The 23,130-nt window shown below is 33.5% G+C and overlaps 1 protein-coding gene across 1 annotated transcript in view; it reads right to left on the bottom strand.

Annotated features, from left to right (window-relative positions):
- CPH28 (cuticular protein hypothetical 28) overlaps positions 1–22,124 on the bottom strand; it is a 56,736-nt gene extending 34,612 nt beyond the window's left edge. The window contains exon 1 of the mRNA XM_073082517.1: positions 21,983–22,124. Within this exon, the coding sequence (XP_072938618.1) occupies positions 21,983–22,000 (18 nt within the window). The 5' untranslated portion in view covers positions 22,001–22,124. The remainder of the gene's footprint in view (positions 1–21,982) is intronic.
- Positions 22,125–23,130: the final 1,006 nt, after the last annotated feature.

The following is a 23,130-nucleotide window of genomic DNA, read 5'->3' as shown; positions in this document are numbered from 1 at the left end:
TTTTTTCTGCATGCTATGAATTATCTGTGGAGAAAGTTTAGGTAGTTTAGGCGCGAAAGTGACAAAAATGAAGTCGTCATATATACGAATAGTGTCATTATTCCGCAATGAAATGACAAATTTTAGTTTGTGATTTATTTTTACGGTTCCGTGAAGATAGAAAATTTTATTATAGAAATTTCATATTATCATAATAACACTGCTCCTTCGCAGATACAGTTTAAAGTAAAGTCTGGACCCCCGACAGTTTATATTGTCGTCAATCTATTACTGTCCCTTTGCTGAGACTTGTGGACTATGGGCACTATGGCCTTCTTATACTTAAGGAGTGAAGGCTATACTGCCATAGTCCACCATGCTGGCCAAGTACGGATACACTTCACACTGGAGAAGTATTTAATGAATTTTCAGACGTGTAGATTTCCTTACGATGTAATCCTTTAGGGGTAGAGCAAGTGATAATTAGGTAATTTCTAATGTATATCAAATTCAAATGTGCGTATTTGGGATTTTAGTAGATTATATTAAAACTTATAAATATTCCCGCAACTAAGCAGTTATGCTAATTATGTTATCGATACATTTACATTGCATTATGCACACATTATCGTACATGATAATTCGTATTGTTTGTATTTGCGTGATGTAGACCTTGAAAGCTCACAAGGACAAGTCCGACAAGGGCATTCGGTCATAATTATGTATTATTATATTGCAAATCAAGATTTATTGCATAACATTTATTTATTTATAAACAGTGAATTTTCGTAATGATTTAAAACGAAAGTTAAATAAAGTATCTGGATAACTACAACTGTTGCGTTTACTTTTGGATATAACGTGCTATGCAAGATCACAAGCGAAATTATCTGTAAGATTTTAGTCGCAGTGGCCGCATCCACTCGCGATCCTGCACTACTGAACCCGATTTTAAAAAAGCAGGCTTGTATAATGAAAATATACATAGTGCCGCTCATAGATTAGTAAAGATACTTCGCCGCCTTGAAATTGAATGAAGCGACAAACGGCTTATTAGTAAGTTCTTTTTTTGAATTCTTGACAAATAAAAACATTTTAGAGACAATTTACGAATAAATAACTAATACTGCGTAATTTACATAATAAATAAATGATTATTTCAAATATTTTAAGGACATTTTAGCACGGAAATGTGGCAAAACTTTTTTACGCAACTATTTCAATTCTCAAAACTGGGTACATTTTCTTGTTAGGAGTAATCTTTACTAATCTATGGTGCCGCTATAGATTTGGAAGTCACATTAATTTACGTGGTTACAAAGCTAATAGTTCAGACTTCCCTCCGCTGTGAGGAGTGACCTACGCCCAGCAGTAACATATCGAATAGTTCCCTTAAATTCTGTTTAAAAGCTTTACCATAGGTCATAAAATATATTATCACGTTATATTACCAATATTATAGTTATATTAATAACTCCTACATTTATTTGTTTTAATTTACTTCCTGTCCATTGAAGGTCAACTACTTTTGGTACTTCGAGCCATTTTACTCGTAACGAGTATCCTAAAAGTAATTTTAATAAGGAAAGGTATTGGGCGGTACAAATTTTAGCAATGTAGGTGGATATTGTAGTAGGTTGAGTAGTTATATTGCCGTGATACTAACCGGATAGAGAATTGGAGCAATTTTAGAGTTTGGTTATATAATATGATTATTTAACGGTGATTAACGGTTGCAAATATATTCGTTCTTAATAATGCTTAGTAAAGTTGAATGCAAATTAAATTCATATCATAAACAAGCACTAAATCTAAAACAGTTTCCCTTTTCCTGTCACGCGGGTTTACGACCGCACGCTTGTCTCGTTACTCTTTGATGTCTCGTTTCGATTGACGTGCATATGAAATGACAGGAATCATGTGTCATGCGCGTGCGGGCGCGACACACGACACACGCGTGACAGGAAAAGCACCCTTACGATAGTTAACGCCCACCGTTAAGGAAATGAGGAGTTCTGAAATTTCATCCCCTTAGAGAAGGGAACAATTTTGATGATTTGGGGGAGGGATGAGAGCTTATAAAATAACGCTCTATATTTAGATTGACTTTAGAAAGTTTATTACATGATTTCAAAAATCCGTGGAATTCTATTCGTTTGTATCAACTCTTATGCCCGTTCATACATATCTACAGATCGAGCCTAAACTTCCTAAACATTACTTCGATAAGCCCGGCCCGAGTTTACGTTTACGTTTTATATAGGAGAATACCATTTTGTCAAACAAATCTGTAAATGTAAATGAACTCTTATCCGCTACGCTTAGGTATAAGACTAGAATAATTTCAAATCAAGTATATGAAATTATTAAACGAAACTTTATAGGTACTAAATATCATTGCTCAATTATTATCTGCCAACTTTTGACAACATTAAAACGTTGACAACATTAAAATTTGTCATTGGTACAAATAAATATCTGCATAACGCAATGTACCTTTCCCTTAAATGTTTAATATGTATCGTTAGTAAATTAAATTTCTACATAGCAAGTTTACTTTTCGCTCTAAATACTGTCTACAAATGACTAATGTTTTCAGACAAATGTCTAAGGTGCAAGAATTTTTATACGATTGGAATAGCAAACGCGCTTGCAGTCGCAACTGATGCTAAGCTGTCAGTCCCATCTGTAAGCGACTCTACATACAACAGGATCTGGCCAAAGCCGATCACAAATGCGTAGCAACTCCTGGGAACTATAGTGGGTATGTAAGCCGTCAGCCACATCACAAACTCAGAACTGTTTCGGACACGAAACTGGTGCTGCGGCGCTACCTCCCTGGTCAAACTATTCTGACTCTACTGAAACTGCAATATAGTTTTCAAAAATATCTATCTATACCGATTTACTTTTCCCTCCAAACCGGCCATTCGTTGATACGGTATACGGCACGACAGATCGGCTTACATCGGTAAAGGTTAGCGCCGAGCAATAGAAAGGGACCCAAGGTTGGCCCGCGGCTGCCCGTTGAATACATACACATATTAGATTACATAGGTACTTGTAAATGTATGGTAATGTGCGTGGCTAGTGACCGATAACGGTTCACTGGTGATATATTTGTTTGTAGGGTGTGTGGTAAGGGAGACATTCTTGTCTGAGACATTCCAGCTTAGTCCTTAGGGGCAGCGGCGCGGTCTGTGGCCAACCTCAAGTAGGAATCTTGGTTGATTGCAGATGTCTATAGGCGGCAATAGGCACTTAAAATCGGGCGAACTGCATATTCGTCTACTACTCCTATGTTATAGAAATAAATATTATTTTTCTGAGATTTTAACTGTTACGTACCGATGTATCAATGAGATTTACCCGACTGTAAAAGGTAGTATTTTTGAGTTGATTTGAAAAAAGTCATGAAGTGTATAAACAGTATAAAATACTTAAATAATTTAAAAAGCTATCGAGTAAATAAATTGCGTCAAGATAGAACTATCCTTTTATGGTTACATCCTTGGTAAATCAAATGAGGAGTCTTCCTCAGACTTATAAATATTTTAATTACATTCATGTGGTGAAACATGTATATTTAGAGACAAAACTATCAGAATGGCGTAAAGGTATTTTACATAAAAGTAATGTTAATGTCGTGTTATTATGTACTATCAAATTGTTTATGGAAATGTGATGATCGGTAAGGACGGCTAGTTCAATTACGAATTATTAATTAACATGGATTAAACATTTGGAACAAATTCGCACATAATTATCAAGTGGCAAATATTGGAAGTTCAAGCGAAGCGCCCATTAAATCAATGCAAATATCACAGGAAATGGGCTACTAGGGTTGCCACAAATCTTCGTGTTATATTTTTATTCAATACTATATTTTCATAATTATTTTTTCTGCCGTGCTTATTATTCGCCTTAATTTATTTTATTATGATTTCAATTATTCAAATTATAATAATGTTCAAAATGATAGAACCTTGATCGCTAAAGCAAAGACATTTACAATCTTTTCTGGATTTCTCAAAAGTATTTTTTTTTTTGCAATATAAACATATCAAAAAGATGACAACCCTAATGGACACTTAAGGTCTCTATGCACGATATGGTAACGACTTAGCGCGAACTGGTCGAGTGACTCATAACCTTTAGCTTATATACTTCGAATGGACTATGAATGATTTGCTTTAAATACAAAGGCCGTACATTAAGGACGTATATTTATAAGTATAAAGTTTAAATAGTTTTTGCCTAAGGGTCAAAATCGACCGCAATAATTATGGAAAATTTGAGGTTTAAAATTATGGAAATTTTTAGGTATAAAACTAAAGATCGTTAAAAGTTAACAAACAAAAAATTGTTGGCAAATATAAAGGAAAAATCTTAACTGTTTTAGTTAAGCCTATTTATAGAGACACGAAAGAGAGAGAGATAGAGACTTTGTACACGTATCTACCACGTTAGTTCTTGGATATAAACAAGTGATTAAACAAACCCTTATATTACTAGACGAATTATTACAAAAACAAAAAACACGGCTTAAAAAGAGCCTAGGCTGCACTAGTAACAACAGATTTTAGCCGAAACCAACGATACCTCACACGTTAAACTCTGTCATGCCGTTTGGGCAGTTTACACTCGAAAATCATTGCCCTCTCTCGAAAAAACAATATCACATTTTAACACATGATCGTATGAACTATCCAGACTGTACCGCCACAAAAAATCTAGTATAAAATCATGTCCGGTATAAAAAGTTATGTCGAAAAGTTGGTCGCCCTGGGTTTACTCATAAAGCCTTTTACGAACATCGCAATGTTTAAATGCATGCCAATGCATGTCACTGGCAGCATTTTATGCGTTTCCACGTTCTTCGGTGGATTTCCATCTACTGATATGTTTGTATGGGAAATGACGAGGTTTTTGTTCAACTACACGTATAAGTTTGATTTTTTCGTTGCACTAATGGAAAAGGAACTGTTTACTACTTATTTTTTACTGTGTTTTTCTGATAATACATTTTACAGAATAAGTACTATATTTTGGGATTGATGGAATATATTTTTGTTGTTATAAATATAAGCATCAAAGGGAGAACAGATTACAACTATAATATATTATGTATATGACAACAGCTTATGGCTAATACATCTTTGTCGCTAAATAACTAGTGTTATTCATAAGTACGTCTTCAATTCTGAGAGCTCTGTGATTTCTTTGTACATTAAGACTATATGGAATGCCAAATACGTCAATGTTTTACAAGCCGACACCGAGGATATCCGCCGCTATAAAAGATATTATGAAAATTTAAAGTAATTAATGTTTTTTTCTGTAATATTACAAAAATATCACATTCAGGTTAATTCGTAATTAAAGGAAACGTTTGAAATTGAACTTGTAGTAAACAGTTGATTTAAATATCTCAGATGTAATTAAGTAGATTACTTATCTGGTTGCCATTTGCAATCTTAGCCAAGGTTCTGGTACTTACCTGAAAAAAGAAAAATGGAATTAGTAAAAATCAACAATCACTCGTATAAGACAATCATTATTTGTGGTTAGAGAATGGGGTCACTTATGATGTTTCTGAGGTCGTAAGTACGTCTTGCACAATTTTTGCGACTTATATATGATTACCAATATCATTTTCATGAGTCAGAAAAATATTTTTTTTATATTTATCAGTAGCAAGTCAAAGAAACGATCGCATAACGAAATACTGTTAAAACTCGTGAGATTACGGCGTAAAATACGCGCCAATATATTTGATGGAAATAAACCATGACATTTGCAACAATAACTTAATTGTTGTTCTGAATAATTCAGTAAAGACAAGAGTATAATGCAGTATAGCAATAAACAGAATCATGAATAATACAATTCGAGGTTCACTTTGTAGTAAAACTTTTTACTTTTTTAATTTCTATGAACAAAATGTTAAAAGTTATCCTAGAGCTATTTTATGTCACAGACCGAACAGAAAACTCAATATTCCTTATATAGCTTGATTCCATAAAAAAATCTATAATAGCAGTTCTATTTGCCTCACTCACTCTCTATAATATACGAGCCAAAAACATACAAAAGCCATTCTGTATAGAGAGTATTACTGAATCAAGCAACAATAATGAAAAGCAAACAAAAGCTGGGTTTTGCGTAACATTTCTAGGGTGTGTGACAGATGTCAAAGTTACACTGGTCCAATTTCACAAGTGGCCTTCGCGAGGAGTGGCGTGGGAAGTGCACAACGCTCTAGAATCTTCAGCTAATTGTTTATCTTCCACTCAATTAATAAAATCATCTCACAATCTCATCTCTTAATCTCATAATCTTAATGCAATCATAGTCGACGCGTGAAAATACGAATATCTTTAGTTTATGTATTTAACATCTCTACACTATATTTATATAAATGTTTTTTTTTATAATATGGGAGTAGCAGATCACTTGATGGTAAGTGGCTACTGCCGCCCATTGACATCTGTAATCAACCTGAGGTCGGACACAGCTGCGCCGCTACCCCAGAGGACTAAGCCGGAACGCCTCAGAAAAGTATGTTTCCCTTACCACACCCTTCAATCCAGAACACAGCAGCGCTTAACGCTGCTGTTATGAGGCAGAAATAGGCGTGGCAGTGGCGCCGCCGGAGTCGAACCACAAAGGGTTCTACCACCTTCATATGTAACTTTGTTTCCTCATGTAACTTTGGTAGATAATACTGAGTAAATAATAGTGGTCTACATATTACTGTCCCACTGCTGAACATGGGTTCCCAGTAAAAGTGAGAGAGGTTTAGTCCATAGTTCATCATACTGGCCAAGTGAGGATTGATATTCTTTTGAGAATCTTTTTTTCAGAACTCTCGGTTGTCTTCACTACGTTTCTTTCGTCGTTAGAGCAATTCAAAATAAGTTTACAATACACACTATTTTTTTTTATTTCTTTGCAATTGTGTAATATAAAATTAGTATGGAGATTAGAATAACACATCGCTACGCACGACTGAAGTATGAGTGATGCTGGAAGTAACTCAAATAGAATTTTGACCGGTTGGTTAATTTTTTTTTGTGTTGTAATCGCATATGGGCATTGGGCATTGGGCATATCATAGACTTCACATATAATTTTAACAATGTGAGGAATTGTAAACCATTGGTTTCAAGGTATATTTACTTTATATAATTTTACGTATGAGTTACGTTACGTTATCTGTTACGTGGCTTAGCTGTAGCCAAGATCAATTAAACTGGGTAGAATTATCGGCATTAACGTATTAATAACCTATTATAAATACTTGTAACATAATTAAGAGATATTTACTTTTGAAATACCGTTAAAGCAAGACGAAATAATTAATTTCAAATACGCATATTTTTCATAATTATCAATTTGGAATCCTGGAAGATTGAAGACAAACTTTTGCACTAGAATTTGGCACAATAATTTATCAGCTTTTAATTAGCAATTTAATTGAGTATTTTTTTTGTAGCGGATTGTTGCGAAGTAGTTTTAATCTTAACTTAATAGCATGGATTTCCACAAAGTAACGCCTGATACAATTAACTTTTTAATTAGCATTCAACTATAACATGTTACTCCTTAATCTAAATTATATATAACTCAAAGGTGATTGACTGACAAAATGATCTATCAACGCACAGCTCAAACCACTGGACGGATCGTACTGAAATTTGGCATTCAGGTAGATGTAATGGCGTTGGCATCCGCTAAGAAAGAATTTTGATCAATTCTACCCCCTAGGGGATAAAATAGGGGATGAAAATATTACTTCGTAACACGAGTGAAGCCGCGGGCAAAAGCTCGTTAACTCACTACTTGCAGTGTAACTTCACAATTTAGATCCCTGAATAACATTATTCAAAGTAGTTTCAATACGAATTATAATAACGAGTATACTACCAAGTTAGTAGTTAAACTGAGCATAACGGTGCTTCCAGCTTTGTTTCACAGGTATGCAATCAACAATTCAATTGATACTAGTACTTATATAAGTGTTACTGCAGAACCGGTTCGAAGGGCGCTATGTAGAGCAATTCGCTTGTTAGATAATATCAACACTTATAATTATATTTTGAACGCCGATTTCTAAAAATGTATTTTATACTTGCATTGCCACATTTAACAAAGTTACTTTAAGAAATAAGCTGAGTTTTGATAATTTTATATACTTAGAAAGATATGACAATTTTTTTGGACTATTATCTAAACTTGTTACATTTTGGCCAACCATGATCTTTCTCCTTGGCTTACGTTTTTTTATAAGATAAAATAAACTAGCTAATGGTCCATCAAAGCCTCTGTCGCCAGTTGACATTTGTAACCAACCACATAAAGCACTGGAGTTCTACCTGGAGGCGATCAAAGATGCATTGCCACTCAATTGTCTTATATGTCATTTATATATAAGTCATTTTACAATATTCCACCGAATCGCAAAAACTGCTTAACGTTAGAAATAAATAAGGCCTCCGACAAGATTTATTGACACCTAGTCAATGATTACAACCGGAACTAACGGTTCAAAGTATGATATTTAGCCACTATTGATCTACCCGCGATCTCATGACTGCATTCGACATTTCTAACTATGCACAAACCGCGGGACTACCCGCACTTCAAGGACAAAATTGATAAGTTCAAATTGCCTGGTCGCAGACTGTACAAAGTATATATATGTACAATATAAATACAAAATACCTTTCTCGTGCGCTAGACAAACCTGTTTAAAATATAACATACAATGGTATTCAAAAGTGAACTTATCACTGGAGTAGCGATCTATCGTAGTCGTATCATAAGTTCATAAAGTTTGCGCCTAACCCAAGCACTACCCATAATTACAATCCGCGCAGCTACAAATAAATCATATTTTTCTTTCCTGAAACATTTCTGTCACTAACCACCGCCACCCCAAGTTGCGTCATCTGATCTAGAGAAAGCTCAGATATGACGCGACTAGGAAAACTATGCAATACTTAATGACGATATTGGCACACGACGTAATTATCATAATAATTGTAGTAGGACTTTTCATTTATTTGTAATTTGCAAATCCAACTAACGTCCGTTATTAATAGTCAATCTATCCAATTAAATAGCAATCAATCTGAGATTATAACTGTGAAGTTGTATATTTTTTTGGATGAAAATATTGACGATGTCCGTTCTCTAGCTCTATGTTATAATCTCTTTGGTAAAAACACATTATTTTGAACTGTAATTTTTATAACGAATATATTACGATCCAGTTAAATGATTCACATCATATTAAACAACATCATATGTATGTAATATTGATTTTTCTTATCTAGTGGAAAGTTCTCTGAAATTTAGAGAAACGACATTAAAGTTTGCTTTTCCACAACAATTTTCACATTTAAAATCACTTCACATTTAAACGTCATAAATAATAGCCACAAAATGAAATCATAGACAATAAAAATATTAAAGATAATAAACTTTTCTTTGCATGTTTTAATAACTAAACGTGCTGGTACAATAATACCTACATTAATACGTTACAAATTATTTAAGATCGTTTGAAACGTCTGTCATGTTTAACATGTAATAAAATATGTATAATTTATTATTACTTGTAACTGCGCCTGCGCATCAGTTACAAAATCTGCATAATATAATGACATACGTCAGTTGATTTTCTTCACGTAAGACTCTGTAGTTTTTCAATGACATACAGTTAATGACTTCAGTGGTTATATAACCATTATGTATAAAATGTAATGATTTATAAACTTCCTATACCGTCGGGAGTTGAGCTTGTTTGTTATGATATATAGAATATAGCCTACATGTTTGCATATGTCATAATATTACTACATTTAAATTATATCTATTTTAAAGGTGATAGAGATTTGTAATTATACGGTAATACTTTATCACTTAGTCCTTCGGGAGAGCAACACAAATTCAATTAATAAATAACCTTACCTTAAATAAATCCTTTTCAGATGTTGTGCCACAATTTTATCATGTTCATGATCCGCAGTGCACAGTACATTGACAAACGAAATTATATAGCGACTAATTTGGGATGGATGCCTACTGACTGTGTGAGTATCATATGATGCGACTAACTTAATTCAGAACGGGCACCTGTAATCAGGCTTCAGGTAGAATGCTTTGGTCCTACATGGTGTTGATTACAAATGTTCATGAATGGCAGTAAATTTTACCTTCAGATGGCCCGTATGGTCTTAAGATACTTTCATCTGTATAAGTGCGTATATCTGCATAGCAAAGGTGCATCACGTATAAAGGAAACTCAATCCAAATTGGATCTGTAGTGTCTGAGAAAATCGCGGACATACAAATGTTCATAAATAACGGTCGAATACAGAACCTCCTTTTTTGAAGTTGGTTAAAACGCTTAAGGTAAAAAACGCTTTCTACACTCACAGCCCCACTAGGATTCACTGTGTCGTAGGTGCCATGGACACACACATAGACAAATACACAAACACCCAGACACAGAAATCTAAATTCATTCATTTAGATATCTGTCTGGCCGGGGATCGAATCCGGGACCCTTTGCGCGTCAGACCGGTATGGTTGCCGCTCCGCCACGCGGGTCGTCAATACATATGCTAATCGAGAAATGCTATTACCCGGTAAAATAACTTCATTATGTACCCGATTATTCCAGTTGGTCCACTGTTACGTTTTAGGTAACGTGTCGCGGCCGAGCGTGACGAATTAACGCACGAGCACGAACATGCGATCATTATGCTCATTACGCCCATTATGTCCGTTATGTAAAGGTTTAACCCAATTTCTTTAACTTGCTATCAATACCTGATTAGCTTGACTTATGTCATCATTAGGTAATTGCGCTTAAATAATTTACTAGCTTCTGTATTGTTTATTGATTTTTTTGTTTAATTAAAGAAAAGTATTCTCAAAACCTCCACATGCTGAAGAATGGCCAACCATAAAGATATAAAAGGGTTGTAAAACAGAATAGCTTGGCAACTAAGTTCCCGCCGTTTTTTAAGAAGAAACTTTTCAATAAAACTTAGTAACTGACTGAATTATATGTTGTCTCCTGTTTTTATGTTACAACTTGTATTTTTTGTATGTTACAACTTCTTTTCGACTTCTAACACCATTTTCAATATATCATTGGCATAAATGATTTAGTTTCGACTTAAAAATTCATTGAGAAGCCAAGTTTCATTAGATTATATCACTGCTATTTCTCAGATAAGACTTCAATAATATTATCTTTTGTTTATGGGAGCATTAATAACTTTAGTCCCTAGCAACATTTTGATTGCTTACTCTGTCAAGTCGAAACGCCTAAATGATAAGTGGCCTATTATATTACATTACATGTATTATTTTACGTAGTCAAGTTACTTAGTATCTGTTACAATCTCTTTGCGACCTTCAGCGAATGTCTGTGAGAGAAAACTTCCACGAATCTTAGGATATAAATAAATATTGGTAATAATAATAATATACTGTGTTACACGATTGATAAATAACTGTGGCTTAAGTTTTCCGCTAAACTTTAAATGAAAGAAATAAATGTTTTTTTAAGTAGCTGTACACCTGACAGAGTGGTCATTGGCTTCCTTGGATTTCTGTAAACAAATCCTAATAAGGCTGGCCGCAGATGTACAGCTTTCGTGAACTATATTGAAATGCTCAATATACCCTTCAATTCGAAATATAGCAACTCCTAACAAGTTGTTTTACGGAAAAAATAGATGTTCAAGATGCATCTAGAGACAAAACAAGATTATCTTAAAAGATAGGGATGGATAGGTAGACCGACCTCCGCGGGCTGTTGTGACCACTTGTGGCAGGTGGATTACAAACTTTAATGTTATAAAAAACATAATATTTACATTTTCCAAAAAAACTTGTATCTGCTATAATTATGTATTAAATCACCCGGAACCGTCGACTAGGTGACCTCTGGGGCGCGGAAATGCACATTTTCCAAAGGTCATTGAAGATCACCCATTAATGGCATTTTTTTCGCGCTCAATGACCAATAAACGCATGACAACTTTTTTATGTGAATATTTATTTTATATTAAAAAAATGAAAAATAAATCTTTTTAACTTATTCTAGATTTTAGGAATCACATTACCTATTACCTAATCCCTTGGTGGCTCGCGTGACGGAGCGGTATACAATAAAGTAATACAAGTTTAAAACGCGGAGAGTTCAGCATTCGATTCCTAACAAAACTGATTTAAACCTGACTTAAACATAGTTTCTTCTGGTATGAATTATCACTTTAGGCAAATATTAAACAAGGGACTACGTTTATTTTGAAACCATCCTGCAATGTAGCCGACACCGCGGCGCAAACATAGTATCAACATTATCCGTTATACCGTTATTGTTACAAAACGTTGCCACACACGACATTAACTTTCTAAAACAATCATTTAGTTGATTAATAACCACCGCCCAACCGACAATGCACCTGTTATTATAATTAACGAGATCATTCTTCATAAATGGTTTAAAGAGCGAATGCATCAAGCGATATGTTAAACCACCAGTGCTGGGTTGTAGTGAAAGCATCATCAGAAATGGTAACCGCTGTGTTCTGGTTTGAAGGAGATACACTTGTACGAAACGTTCCAACGCAATTCTAAAGGTCATCTGTGAAATTCACGGGAAATCTTATGGTAGAGTTGGGTAGATATGGTTATCTTAAAAAAAATGCAATATAAAAAAATACTAAATGTACATACAGTAATATGGTAAGTGGCATGTGCCACTCATGAGTCTATAACCAATTCCAGAAAGTGTTCGAGACCTAACTAAAGTCGGCTTCAGATATGCATTTACACTTGACGACTAAGTTCCTACAGTATAGTGGGTCTTTCTTATCACACCCTTATTGCCAGAACACATCAATGTTTAAAGCTTAATTTTTATAAGGTCGAAATAAGTATGACGGTGGCGCTTCCGTAGTCGAACCATCAACGACTCTACATTTTTTAATCAATTTCCTACAGCAAAATGTAACAACGATGTATAGAAATGGTTTGTAGCTCTTTTTATAATATAGGAGTAGCAGAAGAGCATGCAGTCCACCTGATGGTAAGTGGCTACTGCCACCTACGGATATCTGTAATCAACAACAGATAGGATTAGATATTCCTACCTTGTCCTACCAATACGCACTTGGCCAGCGCGGTGGACTATGGCCAACCCTTCTCATTCTGAGAGGAGACCCGTTCCCAGCAGTGGGACACAGTAATGGGTTGATGATGATGATGATGATTCCTACCTTGAGTAGGCCTGTTGAGCTTTAAGTTGTGTAAATATTAAAATTGATGCCTGACGCAGCAAATTCTTAATCTACGAGAGCCGTCACATTAATGAACAGTCATCGTTGGCAGCAAATATATCAATTGACTGTCATGAATATTTATTCAATATGCATATTGCAAATTCATTCGGTTCGAGGTCGCAATAACGAGGAATAAAAAAGTAATTATATATTATTTTCGAAGTTACACTTCTGTTAGCGTGCTAGAAAAACAGATCAGTTTATTTTAGTATAGAACGAAGTTGCGCGACGTTGTAACACACGTAACACATAATTTATTTGTAGTATTTCACTCTCCGCTATTGGTTGTTTATTCACTTTATTATTTTTAATGTTTTAATAATATGTTACTAATTAAGCTAAGGTACACTTATATAAGTTTGTAGGAACACATACAATTTATTTAAATTGCCAACATAAATTATTATTTATCAACGCTGCAATTTTGAATAACGGAATAACGGTACTAATGGATCATTTATATTATAAATCTACGGTTGTAAACAAAAGAATCTAATTGAACTTTTGAAATAAACAAAGCCATGACCTCAACACTACTTTATGTATTATTAAATCATATCATGTTGATTTATTAAAATCAGATACAACATAAATTAGCAATACAATAAGGAAGTGGAAACCTGATTTTTGACGTGGGAAAGATAAAAACATCGCTGTATATTATCAAATATCCCAAGTTCAAATCGGGCTTAACGAATGTGTGTTTTAATATCATCGTATACGCATATCCGTTTTAATACATGCTTAAATATATATGCGTAATATTTAAAAGATAAAAAATAAAGATAAATTGTCACAATAACCTACTACTAATGGTATATTTGAAACGTATTTCCTAACTCTACCTGAGACCATTGATATTTTTATTTTTTTAGCCTCATGTAAAAAAAAGGTTACATTTTCGAAATACTTGTTATTTGAAAGTCTTTTGATTTGATTTGATTACACACTTACTTATTATTCTTTTAAGCAATCATTGAAGCCTAACTTATAATATTGTTACTATAAGTATCTCAAGATACATATATTTCACTTTCGTAAATTTTCCACAAACTTTTGTATTCAGAACGGCTACATACTAAAGTTGTCAATTTAGGCCCATGTTGCACCACAAGTAAGTAAACAGTTAAAGCGAAAACAATGTGATAATTATTATTATGCCAAAAAAGATTAGTGTCAGAATCACGACCAAGATTATACATTACTAGCTGACCCGGCAAACTTTGTACTGCCTCAAAATCTATTTACCAAATATATTTCATATAAGATATAGGTTATGTTACTCGTGGATAATGTAGCTTTTGAATGGTGAAAGAATTTTTAAAATCGGTCTAGTAGTTTTTGAGCCTATTTATTACAATCAAACAAACAAACAAAGTTTTCCTCTTTATAATATTAGTATAGATAAAACCATACCTATACGAATATTATAATATTCAATATATGTAAAGATTCAAAAGCTCAAAACAAGCTGATTCACAAATTGTACGAAAACGTTCCCAAATGATTATACTATAATACAAAGATGTGTCATACGTTCGAACGTATGTGTATAAATCTACTAAAATACAAAAAAAATGAAATATCGGTACAATTGGATATGACTCATAATTTAACGCATAACAACAACCTTTAGGTAACCTAATGAAAAATGCTCCAGATAATATCTAGTATAACTACTTATATAATATCCTCTAGCTTTCTCGTTATATGTTATTCGCCGACAATGCGACAAGCGTCTAAAGTATTGTAATAAGTGGCCCTCTTGCACAGTTACAACACCACGATAAAGTCACCCGATTAATATTGTACAATATTCGATAATTGTACTTTTATTACCTCACGATCGATTCTAAAATCAGTGTTGCCATGTGCTTAATGGATTTGAAAGGTGAGAAATAACTAGAAAGTACAAAATCACGAATCTACGCATTATTTTTAAAACATTTAAGTAGTGAAAGGTGACAAAGATTGTGTTTAAGATAACATATACCTAATCTAAAATCTGGAATTGCTTTGCCCAAATTGGGTAAATAATAGTAAGAATTGTATGGGTATTATTATGTAATTATAAATACTTCGATGAAGGCATATACAGGCAAAGAAACATAAATATTTCATTTCAAGATTTCTGAAATGTGGTACATATTTTACCTTAAGCCTTATAAGTAAATACGAGTACATTCTTACTATATTCAATTTACCCATTTAAAACTCCAAAGTGAAAGTTATTAAATAAATTAAATGTTTTTCGTTACGTAAATAAAATAAAAGAATAAAATAAATAAAACTATAAATAAATTTAATATTAACAGCACTTTTTAAATATACGTAAAAATCTTGACTGATGTGAAGTCATCCTTATCTTTTTACATATTTACAACTACATATATAATTTGCGTCGTATATTGCAAGATTGCTAATGAAAACGTTGCAAAAATACGCACTAGTATTCATTACGTGTATATCGTATGTACTAATATTTCGAATACTAAAAAGAGCTTGCACGATCATAATTATATGCTTCCACAGAATGGTTGTTGCGTTGCTTCTCACACCTGTCGAGAGGACGTTGAAAAAGTTATCACTCAATTGTTAGCTATAAGGTCTGCAAAATATTCACATAATACACAGAATCGGTGCTTTTACGGCTTCTGAGAACCTTACATTGAATTTAGGCAGCGTTTTTAATTGCGCTCATTAGCACAGATTAACGTCTAATTGTCTGAAGATGATCTTATTTCGTATTTAGCGTCTTTTATGTGAAATAGTTTTGTTTTTTTTTGGGTGCAATAAATCAAACTCTTAATTTGTGAACTTAGTTATAATTCTTTAACTAAGTTATACTTCTTTTTGTAAGTTTAAAAATGTGATGAGTGTTTTTTCGAATGTAGCAAAACTTGCTCGCACAAACTAACTCAAGATGAAGCGAGTCTGAAATAAATTAAGTCTCAATGCGTTTTTTTTCAGAATTTATTTACGCGTAGCAGACCCAGGTAAATGAGATATACTTAAATAAACGTACTTATTTGTATACGTGATCTTGTTTCATGCAAAGACAAGGGAAAAAAATCTGACTGTTTTTCCATTAGCAATAATGCCATTGAACAGTTCTTTTCTTTAAAATGGATTAAGCACTACGTCTATTCAAATTATTTTTTCATTCAAAAATGCTTGAAAGACAACTTTTCGGTTAACAATAGATTGGCTAAACTGTAATACTTAAGTTATGTAAAGGAATTATTCATTCTTTTCAATAATGTAGTCGTGCGTAAAATATCTAGATTTACCATTTTTAACAATTACGTAGACGAATAAAATAATAATAAGAACTAAACGTTTCGACAATCCACGAATTGAATAAATTTAATTTTGTCTATGTTATTTTCTATCGTTTTATAACTTATAAACAAAATCAAGTACCACGGAGTGCGTAACCAAATTGAGGAAAACCACGCAGTATTACACAAAAAGTTTCAGCGTGTTTTTACTATTAAAACAACGTATTGTTGCTTTTTAAGATATGAGATTTCGTAATACTACAACTCTACAAATATAGACTTAAATATATTTTTATCAAATGCTTACAATCCATTCAGCCAAATCTTACAACCTTAAGTAATATACGCACTATTTGTTCAGATCGGTCGCAGATAACGAAAACAATATAATTGAAATCTCTGTAAGGTCTATTGTGTATTTTGCACCGCTGACCCCATTGCCTGAACGTGGGCGTGATGATGAGATAATATTCAAATGGCAGGCGTTGGTAACACCGATACCTATCTATGAAATCGAGTCGAGATTCGCTCGAAAAATTATATTTGTTGCAACCTTAATGTACGGTAATTATGGGCTACTGGGCTTAATAGAGTAATTACGTCTTTACATCAAAGATTTAGTGGGATTTTAAATCACTTAATACTTTTTGTTTATTGCTCCAACTGAAAATTAAATATACTTATTACATTCTATTAAATCTACATTACATATTGCTAAATAATGGACACGATTTGATTACTTAATATTTTATTGATCTGTACATTAGTGGCGTATCCATGTACTCTAATATGTGCAATATACATTGGGAAAATAATTAATCATCACCAACCTATTACTGTCCCACTGCTGAGCACTGATCTCCTCTCAGAATGGGAAGGATTAGACCAAAGTCCACCGTGCTGGCCAAGTGCAAATTGGTAGACGTCACATATCTTTGAAAACTCAGGTATGCACGTTTCGTCGCGATGTTTTTCTTCACCGTTTAAGATAATTAATTATTAGAGGTGCCTGGGATTTGAACCTCGTACCCCTCAATCAAGAGGGCGAGTTTCTTGACCACTGGGCTATCACTGCTTCTAAGTGATAGCCTAGTGGTTAAGAAACTCTTGCAAAATATATTTCTTTATAAATTAGAAATAGTAGACGAGCATGCAGTCCACCTGATGGTAGGTGGCTACTGTCGCCCATCGACATCTGTAATCAACCCCAGATAGGATTAGATATTCCTACCTGAGATCGGCCACGGACACGCCGCTACTCCTAAGGACTAAGCTGGAACGCCTCGGAAAAGTATGTCTACAATTAATACAAAATATATTTCCTAACCCTCCTCGAAATAAAAGAAAGCCTTTCCAACAGTGGAACGGTAATGAGCTGATAATGAAGTATGTATTCAAAGAGTCATGTGCCATTTTAACACCCTTCCATTTTATTTCATTCAGAGACAAGTAGAAATTATAAGGAGCCTTCGTGACCGTCAGGAATGATCATGTTGCAATATAACCCCGTTCTCAGAACACGGAAACATACGACATGACTCCGCGGCAACGGCGTCGTGACGTAGATGGAACACGATTTTTTTATCTGTGCTCCACACATCACAGCATTAAAGCATTAAAATCACAGCAGCAGGTTAAAAAGGAAACAGACTTTTATATTAACTTGTAGACTATAAAAAATATAATAGTAAGTTAGAAGAAGTATATTTTTGTGCAAAATATTTTATATGCATTGTATGTTTTCAAATGAATTGTAATTTTTCTGCAAAACATATCATCTTTAGATACAGATATTAATTAACTCATTTTTTAATTAACTTGTCATGTTAAATGTGGACCATTTTAAACTTACATAAATATAGGTAATTTTATTGAAACTAAAACATAAGATATTTATTTAATAAATATTTGTAACAAAAATTAACTCATAATCTAAACAATAATCAATAAATTAAATCTTTCTTTCCGACCGACCATGACCTATGAAAACAAAATTAACTTAAAACTTAGCGAAAGTTTTCCACAATTGCAGCGTCGCAAGCGTTTCGAAAAGCGCTGAAGCGGCTAATTTGTATGATCACGCTCGGTAATGAGATGACCATGACTGTCGAGAACCAACTGCCAATCAAGCTGATTTGCCAAACTAATATGATAATCCTCTTGTTTTATTTTATTTTGCCTCTACTTTCTGCATCACAACTTTTGTAATCTAGAAACAGCAAATTCTACTTCAACCTTGTTTATCCAAATAAATTAAATTTAATTGTGTGTCGTGTGTCGTTTATTTATTTGCTCGAAACATAATCATAATAAACCGGATCAAAATATCTACTTTGTAAATGGCATTTTTGACGGAAGTTGACTCTACAAACGACTCTACGAAATGTAGGTAATTTATTTTTACCACTAATTCATAAGGTATACAAAAAATCATGGGCACGAAGAATCATGCTTGCTTTGTCTCAAGCGAAACTTTAAGCAAAATTTTGCACGTCATAATTATCAACGAGAAATTTCAAAATAATATCCACCGGTGAAGGTTTTTGTTATAAAAAATCATGTCTGTCGCTTCAATATGTTTCAACAAAAACTAACAGTCTGACAAAATCATACAGGTGGTATGATTTTACCAGTATAACCATACTTCCAACATGCGACAACTTAAAAAATCACCAACATAATTACACATAACTCGTTAAGTTAGACATCAAGCGACATATAACACAACGTAACAAACCCATAAACAGTTTGAAACGTAACTATGTTTTGTCGCACCCGCCACTTCCTGCGATAGTTTTCACTTTCCATACGAAAGTGAAACTACTACAACGTACCGTGCAGTCTATCTAGCGGCGTATAAAGTCAGTTTTACAGTAACAAGTGTTGATCTGATCGCGATGTGGATAGGAAACAAATGAGGCGTTGTATTTGCATTCGGAGCGCGATCGAGAAGTTACGAGTATGTGTTAAACGATCAATCGAAAAACAGTAGTAGCGATGTTCGGAGTATAAATTTTGTGTTGCTTAAGCTAGAAACATATTATGTTATGAAGTGGGAGAATTCTGTAGTTCACCTGGTAACAGTATCTTCACGTATTTTTGCCCTATAACAGTTGTACTCATTTGAAGGCCAATCAATATGCAGATTGTACTTTTCGATTAGGCTTCTTAAAAATATCCAAATGATTCCAAACTCGAAAGTAGCCATTGAAGAGTTTCACCTTTTGCTGTAAACTATTCAACTTGATGGTGGGTACTAACTTATTTCATTGCTATATGATACGACAATTAGGAATAGGCTATAACTGACTCCTTGTGTAATATCCTTATACATACAAAGTTAGATTTAAAAAAAAACATGCAAGTTATCGAAGGTAATGTAAGCATGCTAAACAGCGCCACATTTTAACGTAGCAAATGTGTTTCTAGCTTAATTTGTGCGCTTCCTATCAACAGGTGATCGGAAATGGCAATACAGGTACTTAGTGGAAGAAGCGGATGTTAAAAAGATGAAACTACTGCTTATAATCAAATGCATGAATGTAGGTAACCATATATAATTAACATGAGAAAATGCAGATAAAAATAGGCGCTTAACAGTACCAACATTTGTTTTATGCAAACTTTTATTTAAATAACACGTCTCTACTAACTCAATGTATCAAAACTGTTTTTATATTTGTAAAATAATATTGCGCCAAATATTGTTTTTATCTGATAAATTTAAATATATTTAAATATAAAAATAATAATTAAACGAAATATAAAACTAATTTTGTTTTTTGAAGTTACGAAATACAGTGAAACCTAAAATGAATGAACTTCATACTTATATCAATTCAATTAAAAAAGTATAAGTACGAGTAAACGATTAAAAAAGTAACTAAAACTTAATTATTATTTTAAAAGTTATTTTAAAACATTCACGGGGTGAACGACCGGTTCCGATATTGTCCTTTCTAGTACCGCAGGCAGTCTAGACCTAGGCATTATGTGGTTGCTTAATACCTAGCACTGATAGGCCAGTTAGCCCTACAGTTGCTAACTATTACTCACTTAAATAAAAGCGAAAGCCTTTAAGCCTTAAAACAAATTCTAACTAAATTGTACAATATCCCGTTTGCCTATTTTTAAAATAATTTATGTGTATTTTTATATATTATTGTCAGTGTCGTATCATATTAATTAACTTAAGATGTAATCAATTAAGTACTCGGAATTTTGCAATTACCTAATCAACTCTCAATAATTATGTAAAATTTAATTAATCAAAGATACAACTAGGCTGGATTTTTACTCCTTTTTATATACATAAAATTATACTTATCAATTTGACCATAATAGCGTTTCTACATTCCCGTATTTGAGAACATCACGACTTAAATTAGTCTAAATCTGTATATACCGAGCTATACTACACAATAATGTAGATTCAATCAATATCAATTAAATATTACAAAACCAGATAAGAAAATCGTTTTCAATTAATTATTTCCACAGACAATAAAATAACCCGTAAGTTAATAAATTGGTTGTTTTACAATAGCGTATCCGAAATACCAAGCGCACTTCACACGACCTGCGGATCAACACGTTCCGCTTCTAATCACGCATCCTGCTTTACAATGCCAGAAACTTTACAAGCTTTACAGCTCCATAAAGTACACAAATGTAAAAACAAATAATCAGAATGGACAAGAAAAATACATTCAAGTAACCGCTAAAAGTAGCTGAAACTTTACAAGTTATATAATATTTGACGAATAAACAAATAAATAAACAGAATTGTTAGACAAACCGTGTTAAGAAATTATCGACAAAATATTAAATTCAAACTCTGTTTGTATTTTATCTCAATACGATTTATTAAAAATACTGAAATGTAAAAATGGAAGCTATAATTTTGTAATCTTTTACATCGTTATAATATAATTTTGGAACAAAATCCCTATTTACCATATTTATAACAGCTATAAGTATAATTGTTTTTACGAATATTAGTTTTTCAGAACCGCAAATACGTAATGGAGACAAAAAGCTCGCCAAAAGCTATATCAAATGCAACCGTGCGAAAAGTATGAAACCTTGAATGAACTACAGCGCATTCAGCACCTAGTATACATTTCGCTGTTACAGATACATCAAACATTCCGTCGGAGGCGACCGCCTCGCGCCTTATTCAAATAATTCACATGCGACAATCAATAGAAATGTGGTTTTGAACCACCTTACGAATGACTCTATTACTCGAAGCTCACTTTGCCACAAAGCACTTCACTTGAAAATTAAAAAAAAATCCGTTCGGTGCGTTCGGAAACCACATTGCTATTAGACACTGAATTTGACACTTACGTAAATTTTGGCGGACATTTTGTGGGTCAACTGTCACTGTCACTTGCACTCGCGATTCGGGCGCATGCGCGGAGGGTTCCGCGGCGAATGGCGGCGCCCGCCACGCGCGCACTTTATACCCGCCCCCCCAAACTATTATTATATTAATTACGCTTGAGTTTTCACTGGACGGACCCGATCGATCTGGATCTAACGCTTCCTAGTTCGATAATCCCGAATAACCAACTTTTATTGGGAGAAAGGAAAAATATTACAGTTCCGGAGAGCATTTCCGACTCCAATTGCTGACTTTTATAATACTTAATTATGCAAGACATAGCATGCCGTATCAGTTGTTAGATCTAATAAATAACATGGAACTTTCTTGAAGAATTAAATAAAGGGAAATACATTTTATTTTCTTCCCTTACTAACAGAACTATTATATTAAAGTTATAATAGGTATGCGTTTCGTACAAACTAGTGCACGTAAGAGCTCTGAATATTATCTTCTGACCAATTGTCGGAAACAAACATATGGAAATTACTCAAAATATTTTCAATATTCAATAAATATATAATATTCAATAATTACGAAAATCGAAATCTACAGGCCATGCTAATTACATGCTCCATACAACCTTATAACACCAGTCCGCTCGTGTTTGAAAATAACTTCACTTAACTCAGCGAATTCAAAAATCTGCATAAACACAGCATGGCCCTACATCCTAAAATAGTACAAAATAAAGAATGTTCAGAAAACCAGATAGTTTATCCAGATAGCTATCGTAAGGGAGTGGGTGGTAAGTAATGGAGGCAGCGTGTCGGTGGTGCGCTACACGTGACCATAAATTTCAAACTACACGAAACTGCAATGTTGAAAGAGAAAAAAAAGGTCTAGATAAAGTGCCCGCCTTCTAATATATTTGAATTATTGGGGTAAGAATTATTAATTATATTTACACGTATAATGAATTGGTTTTCAAATCAAAATGTTTCATAGTCTTTACATTATATAAAGAAATTCTGCATAAAAATTGCCGTGACAATGTATATTTCAGTCTGCACGAAATTGTAGCGCCGCAAAGAAATTTGTTAAAAGCTAGTAGTATTAATTTTTATTTTAAATGTAAGCGATAATTTCCCTCCCTGAACTAATTATAATC

This window comes from Epargyreus clarus, unplaced genomic scaffold, assembly GCF_041222505.1.
Source record: "Epargyreus clarus isolate Ecla_fem2 unplaced genomic scaffold, WU_Ecla_fem_2.2 ptg000018l, whole genome shotgun sequence".
NCBI classification, from domain to species: domain Eukaryota; kingdom Metazoa; phylum Arthropoda; class Insecta; order Lepidoptera; family Hesperiidae; genus Epargyreus; species Epargyreus clarus.
Note: the sequence above shows the minus strand (reverse complement) of the source record. Positions and strands in the feature narration are given on the sequence as shown.